The sequence below is a fragment of the Gambusia affinis genome, linkage group LG07 (assembly GCF_019740435.1).
Source record: "Gambusia affinis linkage group LG07, SWU_Gaff_1.0, whole genome shotgun sequence".
Classification (NCBI taxonomy): Eukaryota; Metazoa; Chordata; class Actinopteri; order Cyprinodontiformes; family Poeciliidae; genus Gambusia; species Gambusia affinis.
This window is the reverse complement of record NC_057874.1, coordinates 25619659-25641859: the sequence shown is the minus strand read 5'-3', so window position 1 is coordinate 25641859 and position 22201 is coordinate 25619659. Positions and strand designations below refer to the sequence as shown.

The window sequence follows — 22201 nt, the reverse complement described above, 5'->3', positions numbered from 1 at the left end:
TTCTCTAAGTTCCTTTGAAGTGTGATCAGCACATGAGGAAACAAGTTCACCTCTTACTTGCTGACCTCAGGGCAAGAGGTGTTTTATTTTTTTACCTGCTTCATTTAGCTCAAAACCACCTTATCTTGGCAGATCTTCACTCACCACTGGAGGAAAATGGTAATTATGATAAATTTTTTAAAACCTGTTGGATTGCATGAAAGTCAGTTACAGGAGAAAATGTCAGTAAGGACATTCCTCAGAAAAGAAAGGACTGTGAAACTAAAACAGCTTGATACCTATTCAAACAAAATGTGGTTGTTTTCACATGTAATATAAACTCTTGCAAATTACCCACACACAGAATTCAAATTTAGTTTCTGTCTTAGGTTGTGTTCTGCTTGAATCATGAAATCTGCCTTTGCTCAAGAAGTAGATTATTGGGACATTTAAGATCTGATGTGATCAAAGTCATTGAAGTTCTTTTGAAGCAGACATTTGCATAACTGCTTTAAAATCCCACGACTGATAATGATTTGATTGTGATGTGTTAAAAGATTAAGTATGACCTTATTTTTAAAACAGATGCCAAACTATAACTTCCCAAGGCATGCTCAACATACCTCATTTTATCTCAGATTTGTGTCGGAGTTCCCATAGCATTACTGCGTTATTCTTTGGTTATTTCGACGTTATTCTGGGACAATTTTGACTTCATTCTTCTAACATTAGGACTTTTTTATGGTAAGACTTTGTTCCAATATTAGTACAATATGAAAACAATAGTCAGAATATTATTCTCGTAAGATTCTGATTTTATTCCAGTAATTTAAAAACATTTAAAGTTATGCAAAGTTATGTATTACTGAAGTGAAATAAATTCAATGCATTGTTCAAAATGTTTGAAAATTAGACTTAGAAAAGTATTACATGTGTAAATATTCAGAAATTATCTTATAATGCAGCCAAACATGTTCAGGAGTCACCTAATAGTATCCAGAGTCTATCTGTGTGTAATGTTGGAATATAAATTTAGAAGTTCAGTAAATGACTGAATAAAAACAGGAAATACACCAGACAGGTCAGAGGTCAAGTTGTAGAGAAATTTAGAAGAGGGTGAACAATGTGGCGCTCTTCCAGTCATCGTCTGAAAATCTAATAAACATACCGCAAATTTACAAAAGACATGGATGTTCACTGTGTCACAACCGTCAACAATACTACTGTCAAGTTTGGCTTTTATAGAGAAATGGCAACAAGAATCCTATTGCTTAAAAGAAAAATATGGTGATTTTTTTCTCCCTTTCTGCAGGTGTAAAATTTTAACTATTTTTTTTATCCTTTTTTCCTCCTATCTTCTTATCTCATTTCCCTTTTCACTATTTTTTCCAACTCTCTCCTTTTGTGTTTTCCCCTTTCTTTTCCGTTTTTATGTCCATCTAATGGACCGCAAGTGTAAACTTACAATCAGGGCTACAAGAAAATTGTTTATATCAAGGCATATTCATATGAAAGAATGTCATAATGAAGTTCCAGATCTAAACAAATGTACGTAAGCTTTTCATTTAATCTGACTGTGCTTGGCATATTCTGGAAAGAAACGGGCTAGATTTTCATGTTCAAAGTTGGTAGAGGTGTACGTTCCAAGGTTTGCAACTGATTGCACAGAGAGGTGGTCGATCACAGCATGGACTCAGCAGGGAGGGATACAAATGCACACCGCACTTTTCAGAATTTTATTTGTAAACATTTAGACAATGTTTCCTTTCACTCCACATTTACTTTGAGTTCTGTTATATAAAATCATCCTAATAAAATACACTAACATTTGTGGCAATAATATAGGAAAATGTGGACATCTTATTTTCAAAGATGCAAGCCACTCCACTTGACGTCATGGTTACTACCCACTTCATTTAACATCGGTTATAGTTGCATTATGCTGTTTTCATGTTAGCAACGAGACAGTGAATTGTGAAAAATTGGTTTTCGGCATGCTGTGCCTCAAACATCAGCAACCTAAAATGCAATCTATATAAAGCTATATAAACCACAGCTGACAAGCTAAACCATGAAGCGCCTCAGCAGGGCTGTTTGAGAAAATGTCACTCTTATCAGGGAGAAAGACAAAAACAAAATTGGCCTTATCATCTGCATCACAGAAAGTTTTAAGAATTGCACTTGTGCATCCAAATTCATGAAAACTGCTCAAGTGTCCTTTCCTGTAGTTCCCAGATGAGATATAGAAACCCGCTGTGGCTTAACAGATCCAACAAAACAAGATTACCTGGTGGCAGTGTGGATGACTGAAACAGAAGTCATAACAAACATAGGAAAGGGGCGACTGCATGAAGCTTGTTTGTTAAAGCAAAGGTGTGGCGCTGTGACATCTGAATTTAATCATGGAACCATCACCAGGCAGATCATGCAAACAACAAGGCAGTTTGTTTATTGTAATCTGTGTTTGCGTGATTCTGCAGCAGGAAAAAAAAAAGCATCAGATGCATTATTTTCTCTCATCCTCATTGCTTCTGCAGAGGAAGGCACATTTATCAGTGCATGTGTCCAAAGTCACTTTTCATCTTGGGTTTAATTGTTCAAGTGCATTGTTAGATATAGTTCGGTTTTCTTGTCATAAGTCTCCTTTTCATCATCCCAGTCTCCTGAAGCTTCATACTGGGTGAACAAACTGGTAGACCAGTCTCTGAGACACGTCAGGCTTGCGGATGATTCCCTTTTTGTAGTACTGCCGAATGGAGCGGCTCAGCTTGTCATAATTCATAGCAGGTCGGTTCTTCCTGAGTCCCCACAGTCGCGCCACATGAGCCGAGTCTTCAATTTTAAAAATACCTGCAGGGAGAAACGGGAATCTTTAAAAACAAAGCGAAGCAAACAAAAGGAACACACAGCAACAAGTACAAAACAGAGTGTGAATAAATTTTTGTACTTCAGTCACTAGTCAAACACTTGAGCTTAGAACGAAAAGTACTGCAAGTTTTTCCAACCGCTGACCTGTAGTTTGTGGTTTTTTTAATTAAATACATAATAATTGAATAAAATAAATTGGAGAAAAAATTACAAAAGTTATATCATTGGAAACTAATCAGACATTTTATTTTACTTATATAAACAAAGAATAATTTTTATCCAGAATTTTGCAGTTCCAGAAAAACTGCAATGACAATGAATATGTGTTAAAATTAAAATTATTTTCATTCAAAATGACTAGCAACACATGGTTTGAGATTGATCTAGTTCTACTGTTATATATTAAGGTAAAAAAATTAATAAATTCACAACAATAACTATCTCTCTAAGTGGTCTAAATAACCACATGGCAAATATCAGTAAATGGATCTGAAACGTTATGTTATACCAGGTGTGGGCACTCCTGGTCCTGGAGGGCAGGTCTCCGTTTAGATGCATCTCTACTTCAACACACCTGAGTCAAATAATGAGGTCATTAGCAGGACTCTGGAGAACCTGACTGCACTTAAAGACTGCTCAAGTGCAGTCTTTAACCTGACTGCACTTGAGCTATTGGATTCAGGTGTGTTGGACCAGGGACACATCTAAGAGTTGCAGGTCGCCGGCCCTCGAAGACCAGGAGTGCCCACCCCTGTGTTATACTGTCACTTTTCTGACCTCCTGTGCTGTAAGGCTAACACTAGCTTTACTAAAGTAGGAAAAACAGATGAAGAGTCTTCTCTAACCAAGTTAATTTTATTTATCTCCTCTATAACAGGTCTTCGGCATAAAATTTTCTTGTTCCACTCATGAAAAACTTCTTTCTTTTGAGTTAAATTACAGTATTTTTATGAATCACAAACGGAGCCCCCACCCCTGAAACCTGACTACTTTTTGCATTCCTATTTGTCATACTACTTTAAAATACATTTAGTGAAATGGCAGGAGATTCTGCAACCTTTTTCTTTATTGAGCCAGCGAATGCAGCGACCATAGTTGTAAGGTTTGAGCAGCAGCTCTCGGAGGAACTGCCACAGATGAATCGGTTGACCCGAACAGGATGAATCTGCCTCGGACCAAAGCTCCTCACAGCCTGCACAACAAAACACAGGCATGTCCTCCTTTAGTTGTTGATATCAACCAGCTAACATGTCACAAAGACATTATTATTTGAAATACACATAATGTAATAATTAAAATTGTGAACTTATAAATGGTGAAGTAAGTTGGTTATGTGACGAGAGGGGGAAAACTTGCACTTTAGATTTATTGAGCCTCCTTCTGTTTGTGTTAATGCAGCTTTCATTAAAGTTAGGTAATGTCCTTAAATACAAGAAAAAGCAGTAGGAAATCAATCTTACCTGTAGCTTTGGTATCTGCAGCTGAGCACCTCTCTTTCATCCAGGCAGCTGGAGATAAAAGTGACAGACAATCAGTCAGAAGAAACAGTATTTTTCACAACGCTTAGTTCCACCTAAACATAAGTCTATTTGCTCCTTTCTTTTTGTGGTTTGCTAAATAAATGAAGAAATCATATACCTGACTTCCATATATCCAGGTGAGCGTACAGCGTATCTCCACACAGTGGGGAGCGCTGCCGAAACTCCTCTTCGCTCATGGCACACAGATCCTTCCCTGTCAGCTCCTGGAAGGCCTTTCCTGCATGGGGCAACCTGTACAGGTGTTCAGTCCACAGCATCCACTTTTGGACATTCCCCGTGTTCCACTCTGTAGGGTCTGTAATGAGGTATGAAATAGAAGAAATTCAAGCAACCTGTTCAGAATAATCATAATATGTGCAACATTTGGCTTACGCAAAGCCATTTTCAAGTGTATGTTCTCCGAATGTTGTCAGGCATAACTCAAAGTTCATAAAGTTATGTTAGTATATTATCTCTTTTATGTCGCTATAGTCCTAATCAGGTGAACAGATGACTGGGGATCACGTAGGTTTATAACAGCCAGAAGCAATACAATGCACAAAACCGCTTCTTTTGTTTGCTTTTCAAGAAGGTGAGACCTCGCCCTTAAGACTGTGTACACGGCTGCTGCCAGGAGAGAATCATCACTGTCACAATTCAGGGAAACTTGTTCAAAAGGTCAGGATTAAACAGATCCTGGAGCAGGCAAATATGAGTTTGCGTCAGTAAGGATATGATTGGGAACAGCTGTCATCTTAGCAGGGCTATTTACACAACAATGTGTTGATTTTGGGAGTAAGATTGATTCTCCAACTTAATAATTCTTTTATTTGCAAATAGTGAGCAATGATCATTTCACTTTACCAGTTAGATGCATTAAGGTTCCTCAAAATGATGAAGTGTAGCAACAGGTGTGGTGGTGGTGAACAGCCTACCTGGGGTGATGTTGAGCAGTTTGCAGGCTGTTTCAATGTCCTTCAGCACCTCTCCTACGACCATGCTCTGCACCTGCTCCAGAGAACGATCCTCCATTTGACCCTCAAGCCCAGGGGAGAGTCCGTGCTCCTGGCTATCAATGACAGGGCACTGCTCTGGCTCCTCTCGGCTCTCCATGCGATTCATGGGTACGGCTAGTGCAGTGGACCCCTCTGAAACTTTCACCACCCAGGTGGCATCTTCAGTGAGGAGCATGTCATAGCAGGAGAGATAGAGGCCTGTTCCACGCTCCAGAGCTTCTATGTTGGGTTTGATGTCAACTGTGTCCCAGGGGTCTTCAGAGCATCTGTTTCGCTCGCGGAAGACGAGTGAATCCTCTGTCATCCCAATCCGGGACATAAAGTCAGAGCTCTCTGGTAAGCTGCTCACTGGATTCGACATCTGAGGAGAAAGACAAAGAGAAGATCTGAAAGTCATGTAAGCATCAGAATGATGTGGAAGATGCCAGAAAAAAACGTAAATACACCACTAACATCGGAACCTTGAAGAGCTTACTTTGTCAAATTATGTCTTATTCTTGTTCCTCCAAGTGCTAAAGTACCAACTATCCTCCCAGAAACACCATCCTGTGTTACACGAGGAGCTGATTTGAGTCTGGGTAGTTCTTCCTTTATAGCTTTCCCAAAGTCAAAATGAGATTCTCGGGAGATAAATCTCAAGGGAGAATAAAAGGACACCCACCCCTGGCAGGCATGAGGCAAAATGGATTTGACTGAGTCTCTTATTTGTGGGTCAGTGGCCCAGAATGGTTCTCATCTTGGGGATGGGTGACTTGTATTGAGATCTGAGGTAACCCTGCTGCCACTTTCAGGCTTTCAAGGTACCGTCTTGGCAGTCCTCTGTCTCCAGAGTCAGCTGGAGATTTTAATCAAAAAGATAATAAAGACAAGAACATGAACAAAATGTGCCCAAAACCATGTGTCCACAAAAAAACAACAACTCTTTTTTCAAGTGAAAACCCTTATTGATGGGTGTGGAGTTCTTTCGAACAGGAGATCATCCTCCAAAGTGAACATTTGTCTACGTAACCTGCGACAAAAGACTAATCTCGCATATGGCACCAATAATTTCTACCTGCCACATCTGGCATATGGGAAGTCGCACTACTGCCACACACCAGGTTATCAGTGATAGTGTCTGAAGTGGTAGTAAAGGAAGTGTGTCCCCACTGAGCACATGTTCAGTGGAGTAATGGCTTGATTCAGCGTAGGACAAACAATTAAAGTCTCATAAAGTTTGAATAACAATAAATTATACTTTTTAGGCCAAGTACAACTTTAAAGCCGAGCTCTGAATAAATTCCATGGGATTTATTCAGGTTATGAGTAAAATTTTAGATTAGATTTCTTTTCTATCAAAAGTTTATATTGATAAAAAAGAGATATCTTTTTTTCCAAACCTCTCCAAAGTTGAGTTATGATATCATTCTTATATTTTGTAAAGATTCCTCTTTCAGCCCTTACTTTTTAATCCCCCAATATAAGATTATTCTCTTTGCTCTTCTTTTTATCTCCAAACTTTTGGTAAACTGCAGCCCATCCTCCACTTTTCTCCATCAGGAGTGAGATTAAACGCCTCTGGTATCCCAGCTTGCTGCTGTGTGTCAACTCTGCTGTGCAACAGCTTGTGCTAAACCCATTAGCAAAGCAAATTTAGCCATATTACCTTCTTCCAAGAGGAAGAGAGGACACAGGAAAAAGATACAGGCTCACACCTCCTGTTGAGAGAGGGATTAAGACCCTGACTGATCTCTAAATGAGTTTGGTCAAGACGCTGATATTCATTTCAGGAGCTTTAGAGCTTGCTCCATTTACTCTGCAAAGAAAAGAACTCCTTCCTGGGAAGTTGATGTGTTTTCACCATGATTGGTTTCATTTTCTTTCCTACAGTCTTGAATGTTATTCATTGCAAAAATATCCTCTATTTTCATTGGAATGAAAAACAAAATTGCTAGAAGGAATTCTTTTTGAGGCCAAGAAGTAAATCCTTGAGTCACATGACTGAAAATGTGGCAAAAAGTTCAAATTAAAGTTAATAAATCGACATTAAACAACCAAAACGTATGGGCTTTGTTTAAAATAAATAAGAACAAAAAAGGCCATAAATGTCATTTGAAATTCTTTATCTAATGGTGAAAATCATGTTGGCAGAGAGCTCTGCTGGTGTCATTTCAGTCTGGAGTTAGAGGAGTGTGAACAGCCAGGCGTGACTGTTTGCAGAGTGAGTGTTAAAGGGGGATCGCTTTCTTTTTCTTTTCCTTGTTATTGTTTCTCATGGAAATCTTGGGCTAACTAAGGAAGTTATTTTGCAAAGAACAAGATTGAAGGAAGGAGCGTCATATGGCTTCATGTGATTATTTACTGGATGAACCTCTGCTGGGTCCTTTTTATGGCAATACTAATAAAGGCAGGTGCTCAGCTCACACTGTAAATTACATTCAGACATAACATGAGTCTGTTTATGGATATTTGCTTATTTTATGAATCAGAGATAGAAGCCCATTTTCCATTATCTGCAGAGCCTGTTCTGAATATCATGTTCAGACCATCACAAAGCTCCTTTCCTTATTTTTTCAGCAGGATTGTCATTACTATCCCCTATGTGGGTTGTCTTAACTGGCATTGGGGGATGATGGGCCACAGGATGAATCATTCCTGCAGTCAGGTGCACAGGCATCGGGCCAATATCCTTGGTAACTGAACTTCTGCCGACGTTTTTTTTTTTTTGCTAGTCCTGATTAATTCTGTCCGAGGATTGTATTTGTACTAAATGGCTGAGATAAGCCTTCAAACTTACATTGGTAGATGAGCAAATAAACCTGTCACCTGGAAAGATGGATGAGGGAGTGGAAGTTATAAGACCCAAGCCCCTGAAGCCTGATCTGAATGGTTATTTTTCATAATTGCTGAGGATATTTATCATTGTCATCATCTATATCAGAATGGGATTTTAAGGGCTCTATATACTGTCACCTGTTCTTTTGTTTTTTATGTGATGTAACTGAAGCCTCATCTCTTGTTTATACCTAGATTATAGATTTGATTGTAGATTCAATTTTGGCCACAACTTCCCATTCCTGGTTAATGCAAAGCTTTTTTTTCTCCAAGTAAATCATTTGCTGTTCCGCTAAATTTACATGCAAGTGAAATGCAGTTGTGGTACTTTTTCCATTTTGTTCTTCTAAAAGACAAAGATCAAAACAAATTTCGGTTAAGAATTTGAAAGGAACCCCTAGAAGTATTTTCACTGTAAAAAAAAAAAACTCCTTAAAGAAAAACAGCATCTTACTTGGACTGCCACTTTCCAACAAGAAAGGAATATTATCAAAAATTCCTAGCACTGCTGAGAGCAGATTGATTGATTTTAGGCTTCAGATAATAGTTACTTCCTTAAATGAAGAGTTATTAATAATTTATCAGTGCACACACATCCCAATCTTTTTTATAACGCACAATTTTTTCAACCTACAGCAAAAATCTGCCACTTCAAAACAAATAGAAATTATATGGGGAAAATTTCCCCATTAAAATACAACTAATGTTCTCTTCTCAGATTGAAAGCATTTTATCAAGATAAAATTAAGTTATACTTTTATGGCTCTTGAGCAGCCAGCCATCTTTATTTCTGATGATGATGGCACTGAAATCCCAACTTGGTGATTATAACCGACTAATAAAAAAAACTAACACAAGCAATGTGAGTCTAATGAAAAGTAGGCTTAATATTATATCTTAAAGGTTATTTTTCAAAAGGTACTTTTGAACTGATTAAAGTCTTGTTGAAATGCATATACTAATTTATTGAATATGCAACATATCAGCAATTATTGGAATGAGGTGAAATTTTCAATGTAGGAATCAACAAGTTTATTTTGTAATGTATAGATGCAACTGTGCTAATACAATTTTTATCATTAAATGCATTTATAATTGTCTAAAATGACATGGATTACGCACTTTCTGATGAAAGACTTTAATACAATTAAAATGTAAAGGTTTATTGTTGTTTCTATGCCTGTTCAATTGTGCAGCAATCTTCTGGTTTCTAAAAAAAGATGAAATCATCATTTTAACTCCTGACAAAGATCTGCGCTGTCACTCCCTTTTAAATTGTAATATTAAAGAGAAGAATCACAAATGCAAACATAAAATATTTAGGTTTGAGTGGTGTCTTCTTACCTCTGCAAAGATGCTCTGAAGGAAGAAAGCTTCAATGCAGATGCAGTTCTTTGCCTATGAATGAAGGTGAAGCAGGCAGTCCACAGTCTGTTTTCCCTTGACGACTGATGCTGAGCCCCAGGCTGAGGCCTGGGATCCCCCTCGTAAGCTTTTCTTTGGCACAGTTTCACTGAACCTAAAAGACACAGCCTAAAGCACAACAGCAAACTAAACCTCAAGTGAAAGCACCTGCTGGGGGTGTGTACAAAGTGAAAGGGAGAGAGGACAAGTGACTGGGTGACTGAGTGCAAAGGAATTCCAGCACTATTGACTGCAATTTATATTTATAAGGCCGTTGTGTTTACTTACGCACACAACCCAGAGCGTGTGTGTGTCTTCATCTTCGTGTGTTTCCACGCAAGCACAGAGTTTCCTTCCAAATTAGTAGTTGTCTTCAGAGCTTGAGTGAGAAAATTGAAAGTGTCACTTTAAGTGTTACAAACAAATGCCTTATTGTAGTCATGCTCAGTTGATAAGTACACTTAGGTTTATTTCCAAACTTTTTCTTTTTGTTGTATTTCCAGCCTTGACATCTTGTTTTACTTTAAAATATTTTTAAAATAGGGCATCTAATAGTTAGTTACTATTCACAAAGTAACTAAGTATTTACAAACACAAAGTAGCACAGCTAACCAACTTTACACACCTAGAGAAATGTTAGTCTGTTATTTTTGGTAAAATAGATCAAGCTCAGTCAGGTCAAACAGCGGTTTCACATTTCTAAGACATACATTTTCATTCAAGCCATTCCTTTCTTATTTTACTTTTATCTTTAAGGTAAAATAGAGCGTCACCTTCTCACTGGAAGGTGACGCTCTACCTCTTTTGCAGCCTCAAACAGCATTTCTTACTGGATGTCCGTGTATTCAGCCCTAATCTTCCCATCAAGTCTGACCAACTTCCTTGTCGCTGGTAAACAAAGGTACCCCCACAGAATAATGCAGCAACTGTGTCCCTGCCTCAGGCACTGTATGTTTAGAGCAATGTGCAATGTGTATTTCTTTTATGTATTTCTTTCCGCCACACAGAGCAATTTGCACGTAAACCAAAAAGTTACATTTTGATCTCTTCTGTGGTGAACACCCTAATCCACATGTTTGCTTTTTTATGACTTGTGGCAAATTGCCATAATCAGATTTTTATTTGTAAATCACATTAAAATAACGCAAAATTTTTATTCAACTGATTTTCCAAATGAGTTTCTAAATCTTCTCAAAAATGTTCCATAATTCTGAACATGCCTACATTTAGGCTATATTTCTCATATGTATTAAAATTTTCCAAGATATTCTTTGTTCAGCTTTCGTAAAACAGCATATTACCAAAAGCACGATGAGAAGACACTGAATTGTTTCTGTTTCAATTCAAATTCAACTCAGAAATACTTTATTGATCCCAAAGGAAAATTAAATAACTTAAGTTGGCCATCAGTTGATAGGAATTTTGTCAAGCAATACTGAAACTGCTAAAACAAGCCCTTTAATATTAACAAGACAACCTGGCCTAACCTGTTCCTTGAACTGTTTTGTAATTTGATATGTATCCTCAATGTTCTCCTTTGGCTGTCTTGTGCTTTGTAACTAATCCAGATGTCGGCCTATCTTTAGATGATGCAAGGACAGTGGAACTGCTTGTCTTATTTTACTTCTTTGCTATCTCTGTCTTTGCATGCAGAATATTAGAATTAGTACTTTATATCAGCAGTTGTTGAATCACTTTATTTCTATTGTGGTTGTACATGAAACCACAGCTTCAACATGTCCAAACATCTCCACCATGTCTTACCTTACTGCTTTGTGTTTAATTCAAATGTTTTGCTCAGTTCCCAAAAAAGCAATTATGCAAATTGTAAAGCTTTATTTGCATACATTGTTGACTTAAATGAAATGTTTGGTATTTTTAAAGTGTGCATAGCCATTAGAGGTCAAGGTCCTACCTGAAGCAGAAAGAAAAATCTCAGTTTGCACACACTAGGTTAATAAAACTAACCTAAGAATCAAATGAATAACCTATTCTGCGTCTTCACTGTTTTTTTGTTGTTGATTTTTCATTCCTATTAATATTAGCAGTAAGCGCTCTCTCACACAGGCCTGACAGCAGCGGCACATGCCAGATCAGCGGTTTCTGGGCTTACGTTGGCATGCCTTGATTTAGTTTTGAAAAAAATGATTCTAACATGGTTTAGAATGGCTGTTGGTGTCGTTTCCTCCCATTCTTTTATCTGAATAAATTGGTTTATTGAAAAGCTTTTAATAAATTTAACTTCTTTGAAAATGTTAAAGCAACATTTAAAACCTCTGTAATTGATTCTACATAATCAATAAAAAAGTTTTGAAATACAGAAATGAGGTCCAAATAAAAAGCATTCATTTGTACTGCAAACTGTATGTACATACATGTTAGAACTATTTTGCATAAATTGCTGCAGAAGTGCTGTAGTACAGTCAGTAAACCCAGGTGTGAGTATTTCTGCCAGTGTGGGCAGGTCCCAAGTTTCTCACCAGATGGAAGCAAGAGCCACTTGTTTCTGTCTTTTTACAGTGATAAGAATGTGAATTTGAAGAATTAGACTGAAACACATGTGAAATAGTTATTGTGTAGTCAGACTAAAAATGTGTTGCATTTTTGTTGTTGCTGTTTGAAGCTGAAAGAAGCTCCTTCACACAATTGTCCAGTGTTTTTATTTCATCTGCCTGGCAGATTTCTTCCCTAAGATTCTTTCTGTCACTCACCAAGGCTAGTTTGAATAACAGATCTTCAAAATTACTAATACTACAGGCTGTTTATTTAAACAAAAACTTCAAGCCTACTCATCCATTTTTATTTTTTTTTTTCACTGAGATAATCCATAATGAATGAAGCATCGCATACTCAGCTTAAGTTCAGTCAACCAGTAAAAGTCAAAACATTGTGGAGGGTGTGTGAGCTTTTATCTGACTCATACAGATATAATGCATGGTGTTTGTAGACCCTATGTGAGGTTTAAAAGATTATACACAAGCGTGAACTTGAAGACAATTATCATAGGGGATCTTGGAAATGTGTCTTTAACTAGATTTTAGCTCTTATGGAGAAGTCCAACAACATCATCAGTTACCAATAAGATTTTATAAATGCATGGAAAAGTCAGCAGCGCAGCTTTTTCTTCTTTTGTTATTTAAAAATTTAATTATCCAAACTACTTTCTTAATTATGAAAACATTTTATAAAGAAAAGACAAAGCGCTGATCAGTTGTCTGAGTCTGGCAGATTAATAAGGACCTTTATTTTAAAGAACAAAAAAATTCTTTGAAATAATGAGTTTAGAACAATAATATCCAAATAGCAAACTCTTAATTTGCATGAGAAATAAAATCATAACAATCTGCATTGCTGTGCTTTTATTTGACACAGAACAAAGCAGACCTGTCAGGTTTAATCAAAAAATGATTACAGATATCAAAATTAACATTTTGACGACTGACTGGTGAAGTGAATAACACTGATTATCTCTTCAACATACATCATGGCACCTGTTTGTGGTATGTATTAAGTAGTGAATGGTGAAGTAAATAAGATATTATTTTGTTCTGAAAGGAGGAACAATGGGCAAGTTTAAGAGTTTGAAGAAGTTTGTCAAGGGCCAAAATAAGTTGGCAAGACAACTGGTTCAAAGCATCTGAACTGAGCTCTATGATTTCTGATTTGCAATGGTCAGTAATTATCTAAAATGTCACAGAAAGCATAACAATTCATCCTTGAATCCTGTGTTGTGGATCAAGAACCTAAAAACAGCAAAGTGGAGAAAAGAATCATATCTCAATGTTTATTGAAAGAAGCAAATTACATCTCTGAGAAGGAAACATGAAGGAACACCTCAAACTAGTGTTTGTGGTGAAGAAGCAGAGGAAGAACATTGGGCAACAGGCCAAAAAATGGCAAATTGGACAAAAAATGTTCTGGAATTGAGAAACTGAAAACTGGAGACTTAAAAGCTGAGGAGGTTATTAATGACTGTAAATAATGGCGAGTGATAATTAATGGATTGCAGCGGTGGAAGAAGACATGGAGCTGAAGAGAACTGAGGAGACTAACTCCAAATGGAGATACATGGAACATAGCTAAACATAAATGAATACTAAGAAAACAGAGCCAAATATCAAAAAAACTAAGATAACTCAAAACATAAGAAACAGAACACGCAATTCAAAGTCCACTAAATTCAAAGTCATGGGACAACAGCAACTTGCAAATATAACATATAACACAAACTGATCAGTTTTCTAAAAGGAAAAACAAATCTATAAAGTTCTTTACCTGATTGGATTCCTACTGATTTGTTTTCCAGAACCTTTCCATGGATGGTCAATGCATATTAATATGAGAATAAGATATACTTATAAGGAAAACTGTGACTTGTTGAATTTTATTGTCACACCGTGACCTCATTGAAATTTATTATCTACTTCCATAAATAACAAAAGGCCTCTAATTTTTTATGTTCAATTTGTTAGACACAAAAATTTATGTGAAAAAGTTTTAGAAGTAACTTAAAATTTCTGAGCATAATTCTTTGACATGGGCTTTAGACATTATTGTTCATTTGTACATATTGACTAAAATTATTTACATGATGTAACTTTGACATAGCAAGTTATTTTCTTTTACTTACTGCAACTCTGCTACAGCACAATGAACCAAAGCAATGTGTTAGACTTTGCTTTGCTTGTTAGCTGTTTAAGTGATTAGATTTCATTTTGGATTAGGAGGGAACAACTGAATAAAAGTTTGAATTATCACTGAACTGTGACATCTGAGTTCCAGTTACCGTTAATCATTTAGTGCCAGGAAATGACAGGTGTTTTGTCTCATTGAACGTTGTTTTTCACTGTGTGCATTTAAACAAAGTAACTGTGTTTCTGCTCTACAGGTGATTTCATGAAGAGCAGACAGAAACAATGAGACACACCATGACTATCTCTGCAGATTTCTCTCTGCCATGTAAGCATAAATATTAGAATATTTATTTTTCTTGAATGGATGCAAATTAATCAGTGTTTGACCTCTGTAGGATATAAGTTTTGCGAAATTCATAATCACTCTATCGCTTGTAGTTAACATTTCTTTTACTGACAAACATATGTCACATGTCTGTTTTTTTTTATAATATATTTTACTCTCAATAGATACAATTAATTTTCATTTTAAATGAAGATGACATCATCAACACCCAGGAACAGAGTCTTAAGAGGAGAAATGTGAGAGAATGTCACATTTGGCTGGTTTGTTTTTCCACTTTTTAGTTTTCTTTCATTTTCACAAAAACTAGCAGAATATCAGTAAAACGTTGAATTGATTTGCAAGAAATTAAGAGAAACACAAAATGAATGTCCAACAGAAAAGCCCATATTCTTGTTCATACAGACTGGTCATGTGCCTATATATGTCAATTAGTTACAAAAACTTATGATCTCAACTTCTAATAAAAAAACACATGTAAGAAGAACCATTTCCTTCCACTTCAATCTCTAAATTAAAATCACGTACAGAGGTAGGAACATGGTTTGTGTCTGATTTTCTGGCAACAGTTCCATCCTTAAAATACTTTTGAAGTTCACATCTTTTTACTGTTTTCATGGGACTACAAACTAAAAATATGCAAAATATGTGTATTGACAACAAAACATCTAGTTGAAAACAGTTACAAAATGTGCAACCTGTGACAGACTTGTCAGAAAAATATTATTTTGGGAAAAGTCACTGAATTATATAATTATACATCCACATGTAAGACAAATAATTTTTTACATCTGAAACATGTTAAATATATGGGAAAACTTTTCACATGAAAAAGCTTTTCTTGCAGATCTGTAGAGGGCGAAGAAGCTTCAGTTTCTGGAGACTCAAAGGGAAACACTTTTTACTGTTTCAGTAAGCAAGAATGGCCCAAAATACCTTCTGAAATTATATACAAACTGACTACAGAGGTTTATTTACCAAATATTAAGTCATGCTGAGTTTAAGAATCAAAAACCTTGTGATTTTTGTGTTTTTTGTGTTTTGTTTTAAATCTCCATTCAAAAGCCCAACTCCTCTGGATTGTTGATCCAATACAATATTCAATTTATTTTTACATTTTCTTGTGTATTGATACTGATATTTTATGGATGTTATTTAGCTGTTGCTAAATAATATGGTGATTCTACTCATTAAAGTGTTTTATGAATAAATCTGACTTTTCTTTACCTGCACTGCACCTAAACCAGCTTTGCTGAGCAAATAGAATAATAAAAATGTTGCTCAACAGGTAAAAAGAGAAATAAAGAATATTTTTTAGAACACTGGTATTTTTAAAAGAATGAAAAAATGTTTTTCAAATATTTCTTACTTGTAAAAAACCCTTCACTAATATTGTTCAAGCATTTTAGGACTGATGTTTTTTAAATCTTACCTGGAAGCAAACACTAAATCTTAAAGATTACTGCCTTTTTAAAGTTCCTCCACATAGGTCTTTGTTTTATTATTTAGCTGATTGCTGTCAGTGTGAGTTTAATGTTCGTCACAGCTGGGATTAAATGTGAGAGGGTGTGCACAAACTGTGTCAGGACTTCGCAGTCGTCAGAGTGTTTGTGGACACACCAAATCAAACTCAGGGATGACAGACTCCTTTTTTTAGAGAATTCAATTTGAAGTCAGACAGAAATGTATACAGTTTTCATGGAGAACCCTGCCATAGTGCATTATTTTTGCTCATTCAAATTTGGCATAAGTGAACATTACATAAGATGCATTTTGCAGTATAGGACACCTCTCAATCAAAAGTATATCTACAAAGAAATTACTTATTTGTACTTGGAGAAAATTTCTGTTTGCTTGTGGCTTCTCCTGACATCTATTTCTTGAACTTCATTTGCATGGCAGTTTCTTTGTGTAACCTCATTGAACTTTTCCCTGGCTTTGGAACAATATTCACACAGTTGAGAGGCAAAGGGCTAAAAGATGCCAAATACCAAGTCACAATTGGTCTACAGTGAGCTTGATATGAGTAATGATTGCGCAGGTGTCCCTACTATAAACAGGTCTCAGTGACCCACCTAAGCTGTCTTAGCAGTGTCAATAAAAACTTTTTGGTTGGCCTCAGTGTGATCTTTGCAGGGTGCCGAGTTTACTTTTGTCAAGTATGCAGTCGGTTATCATCTCATTGTGGTCATGATACCTTCTCCAACTGTTATCTAACTCAACAAGACACAAAAATTACTTTTAATTCAGAAATATGTGAACAAGCAATTAGAAAATGTGTGTTGGATCACATGAAGCACTTATGCAAGATGCAGAGTGAATGCACATGAGACATAATAACAGACGCACTTTGGCTTCAGAAATTTTAAAAACTGTTTATCAGTGACAAAATCCTCTGAAAAATGCTGACAGTGTAGTGAAAAAAAGGAACATTTTCTTCTCAAGTTTCTTGGTGATTAGATCTTGGTGATCTAATGTAACAGTCAGGCAGCAAGCCAAAAGCACAGTGCAGCTTATTAAACAGTGTTATATTGCAGAGGCGTGCCTGATCCTGCAGATGTTTAAAAGAAAGAAATCATTTTAGGTTAGAAGATGAACATTTATGGGATTAATGAAATTTTGAAGTAGTAAGCATGGTTTAGTTGAAGAAAATGCACAGCATGTGCAAAAAGTTTAATGTTTCATCACTGGTGTGGTCTGGGCTTTTGCACACATAAAATTTCACCTTTCCTTTAGGCAATAGTCAAAGCAGCTAATGAGGTTACTATTGAAACACCCATAAATAGAGGTATTGGAGTGTGCTGCTCACCCAAGCAGCTCACTGGTAAATTAATGGTGTAAGGCCAATCCCCACATTTGGCCTTTTTCTTAAAAAGTAACAGTGAAAGGCTGTGTGTAGACAAATTGATATCTGACAGATATTGACTGACAGGTGTCTGACAAATCTGGGGCTTATCCCAGAGGAGGACTGAACTCTAATTACAACCTTGACAATGTTTACAAATAGGAAATATCAGACATTCAATGTCCTGTGCCGCTACAGACAGAGAAATTAATTAAACTCATCATTGAAGGTCGACTTTTGTAGATGAAAACAGCTTCAAAGGAACAGCTTCAGGTAAGGTGGTTTTGTGTCGTTAGCGTTAGCCTCTTTCACTAATCATTTCCATCATATGAGTCAGACCATGTCAGACTGGTGACGAGTCATAGACCTGGAGACTGCAAAAAGGATTTAAAAAAAATATTTTTAAAGTGATACATGAAAGGAGCTAATATCTTTGAATATCGGGATACCAAGTGTGGTATTATAAGTAAATTAAATATGAATTGAGCCAAAGCATAGAGGTGGTAGTCTGTAAACTACTGCTTCTGGTAGCAATCAAAAATCAAATATAATATAATTTGGGCAGTTGGATATATAAACTCACATCAGACTAAAGAAAACAAGACAAGTTTAATGGTTAACAATTACTACATAGGACCAAATTGGAAAAAAACCATCAAAATAAGAAAATAAAAAAAGCTTGAAGAAATAATTAATGGGGCAAACATTGCATCTAAAAAATAAGAGTATTTCCAACTCAACTAGGAAGACTGGTTTGTAAGGCAATGTGGTCTGTGTCAGAATAGGCAAATAGATTGGAAGAGTCAGAGGAAACTGAATTTTGCAAATGTATAAATATTGGACCTCCAAAGTGAAAACACCACACCAGTAAAAAATATGAATCAAGCTCCAAGCTATTAGTAGGTACATAAGGGGTAATAATCGCTAAATAGTGATGAATTACAGACAGAAATATTATCCTGTGTGTTTTCTAAATTGCTCATCAAGAATACCTCACAAAAAAACTTGTTGATTGCTATTTACTAGACAGGACACATCAAACAGTTGTTTAAATCTTATTCATTTTTATTTCCTTATTTGACTTCAGAATTTTCCAGTGGCTTTTTTTTGTTAATATAAGCTTCTTACTTCCTGTCATTTGGTTTTGGAGGCATTCTGAAACCCTTGATATGTATTTCCTTATAAGCTTATCAGGTCTGTTTGCTCAGTTGCACCTGGTGTTATTGACACCATTATTTTAAGATGTATTCAGTCTCAGGTAACGTAATCAGTTGAAGGTTTCCATTATGAAAGACAGCACTGAGTATAAGAACAGCCTGACAAACTGCAAATGTTTTGGTCACAGAAGTTGCTGTGAACTTGCCAGTTGTTAAATTGGGCCTCTTTGTTTATTCAGGTCTGCCTGCTTTGTTACATGCTTGCTTCCTCTGTGACACTTTTTTTAAAATGTGGGGATAATGTTAACTAAGGAAATGATTACAGCAGCTAAATAAATACAATTGAAACACCAATGTGATTTTGCTGATATTGTAATCTCCCAATCAAAGTGGAGACTGGTGTTTTCACAATATCCCTCATACAGCTGAAGATGTTTAAGATGATTGTCTGCTGTACATATGAGAAAGGAATAAAAAGTGAAATCTTAATTTTGTGTGCATCACTATACATATTTAACTGAAAATGTATTTGGAAGATATATTAGTAGTCAAACATCACTAAGAAGATTTCTGGGATTGAGAGGTTCCACACACTTGACTTCCAAACACCTAATTCAAGACATATTACGCTGGGAAGCTCAGAGGTTCTAGTATCATAGTATCAAACCCATTTATCACATTCCAATGATCATGGATGGTCTGAATACATGCCTCTGAAATAGGAGTTTCAACAATACATCAACTTTGGTTCCACACCAACAATACTGTGGCCATTCCCTGGGTCTTTCCATGATCAAAACCCATTTGTTGCTGGAGCAAATCCTTTAAGTCAGGCAGAGTAACAGTTTGGCTGAAAGATTTAATAATAATAATAATCCATCCATCCATACATCCATTTTCTGTTCACCCTTTGTCCCTAATGGGGTCGGGAGGGTCGCTGGTGTCTATCTCCAGCTACGTTCCGGGCGAGATGCGGGGTACACCCAGGACAGGTCGCCAGTCTGTCGCTGGGCAACACAGAAACATACAGGACACATAACCATTCACACACACACTCACACCTAGGTAGAATTTAGAGAGACCAATTAACCTGACAGTCATGTTTTTGGACTGTGGGAGGAAGCCGGAGAACCCGGAGAGAACCCACACATGCACAGGGAGAACATGCAAACTCCATGCAGAAAGACCCCGGGCCGGGAATCGAACCCAGGACCTTCTTGCTGCAAGGCAACAGCTCTACCAACTGTGCCACTGTGCAGCCCTAATAATAATAATAATAATAATAATAATAATAATAATAATAATAATAATAATAATAATAATAATAATAATAATAATAATAATAATAATAATAATAGTAATACATCAAGTGTACATAGTGTTTTTTAAAACACTCAAAGATGCTATATTAAATACCATTGTGGTATTATAAAATATCACAAGTCTGTACATGGAGTTACTTCTGATTCTTCTAAAAACATAAAACCAGTTCACTTTATTTTAAACTGATGTCAACTTTTGGAGGAAAGAAATAGTTTACCTCCCAAATTTCATCAGGATGTTGTAGAATATGTATTTTTTTATTGCTGTTTTAATCTAAGGAAATGATTATCTACTGTTTGTTCATCTTATGAGCTCTTTATGCTCTGAACCAGTCACAAAATGGCTAACACATGTTGCTAGTCATTTATGATGCCTTTAGTGATCTCCACCCAGACAAATACAATCTCTAATCTAGTCGCACTGTTACTTCCAAAGACACAAGGTTCTCTGGTTACCAGATGGTGCATTAAAACATGACCACTTCCTGTCAAATATTCAGACTACACAATTACATTTTATTATAGATAATTACTTAAACTGGCACTGAAAATTTATCATGATTGACAGGGAAGGAAAATTATGATACTTTTAGTACAAATCCTGATAGGAGGTGATCAGAGTGTCTGGTTAAAGGGACAACCGACAGAAATTTGTCATAATTTATGCTTTCCTTGTGGAAAGATTTTTTTTTTTTTTTTTACACTGAGCAGAATTAAGATGGCTTCCAAAATTTATACTTGCATTTTAGCACAGTTATGAAAAAAATTATTGGTAAAGGCCTTTGTAGCATAAATTGAATAATTTCTTATTTGAATAAAACCCATTTTGTCCATCTCTAACTCCTCTATTTCCTTAATAGCTTCACTTAAACTTCCTGAACCCCTCAGGCTAAACTCCATTTCAACATGACAGGTATGATGGGCAGTTATCAAACATGTGACTGTTGACACAAGCATGGTGGGAGACGAGATATATGATAGGAGGTTTGGCAGAATTCATGCTGGGACAAAAGTCAATATTTGCCTTCAGTTGCCCTGTCACTTTTGTATGCACAAGCTCCATTCAAGCTCCATTCAAGTGCCTCAATGCACCCAAAAGGCACACAAAAAGCACACAGGGTGCTGGTGTTACTGTATACCCCTCTGGTTTCTTCCAGTATCATAGTTATTTCGATGCAAACACAGGAGTGAACGCATTTAATTCTTGTGAAGATTAACAAGAAAAAAACAAGTGCTACAGGACAGTTGAAGTTTCAATGGAAAATTTACCACGCAGGACTAAAGTAAATAATCACTGAATAAACAAGGCAACTTTAATGATTGGCACTGTGTCTTCTTTTCTTCGAACTCTTCCTTGGAACTGAATATGTGTGTGTGAAGTGTATTATTCTGCTGACACTACAGGGTTTTAGATATGGTTCAGTACAGATGAAGACCAGGTAAAGAAATAATTAGATTTTCAACAAGTTGGTATGTCTAGAGCAGACACAAGAGCGCCTACATGTCAGGCTGTCGTAATAAGCAATTAATCAATTAATCAATTAATCCTCCAAATAATTAAAATTTGTAGGATTAAATAGAAATAATTATCACAATTATTTACATTGTGATAATTAATATTTGATTGAAGGGAAATTTTGATTACTGACACATCATAATCTATTTCATTTCTGGTTTCAGTTGTAAGCGTTTTTTAATTGCTTTTTATTTATTGTTTGTTATGTTTCATTTTGGAAATGTTAAATATCTTCCAGTGCCAATGTTATATGTTCTTTTCAAAATTAAAGTGTATTGATATTTAACAGGGTAACAAATTGTCTTAACAGCTTCTGGTACAGTCAGGCAAATCATGTTAAAGTTACATATTTTTTTATTTGATTTTAAATATCAAAACTCACCACACATACAACCCACACTCTATGCATTGTGGGTAATGCTGAGTAATGCATCAACAGTATTACGGTCAACCAATAGCCCTTCCACTATGCTTTTGATGACAGCATAGATGCATTCTTTATTGCCATTCTGCACATGCCATCATCTCCTTCCCAAGCAAATAATTTACTGCCTATTGACAGCCTGCACAAGAACCACCCCAAGGCATACATGATAAATGGGTGTAAGGTCCAAAGAGCAATTGAAGTTTCAAAGTTTCAATTGTTCATCAGACAATGTCCTAAAAAAACTCTATATTTTCATCATTATTATAGTTGCTTTAAGATGATTTTCCTCACAGCACATATCTAACTAGTAACTAGGTTCAGCCTCCAGGAGAATCATACAAAATCTATGCAAGGAG

General features: G+C 36.2%; 1 protein-coding gene across 1 annotated transcript; it reads right to left on the bottom strand.

Moving 5' to 3' along the window:
• Nucleotides 1–1384: 1384 nt before the first annotated feature.
• Nucleotides 1385–9844, bottom strand: LOC122833469 (SAM pointed domain-containing Ets transcription factor). Its single transcript, XM_044121047.1, has 6 exons — nt 9542–9844; nt 5303–5744; nt 4486–4683; nt 4308–4355; nt 3905–4039; nt 1385–2829 (listed from the first exon to the last, which is right to left on the bottom strand). The coding sequence occupies exons 2-6, from the start codon at nt 5742–5744 to the stop codon at nt 2651–2653; spliced, it is 1002 nt and encodes a 333-aa protein (XP_043976982.1). The 5' UTR covers nt 9542–9844; the 3' UTR covers nt 1385–2650.
• Between the last annotated feature and the right edge of the window lie 12357 nt (nt 9845–22201).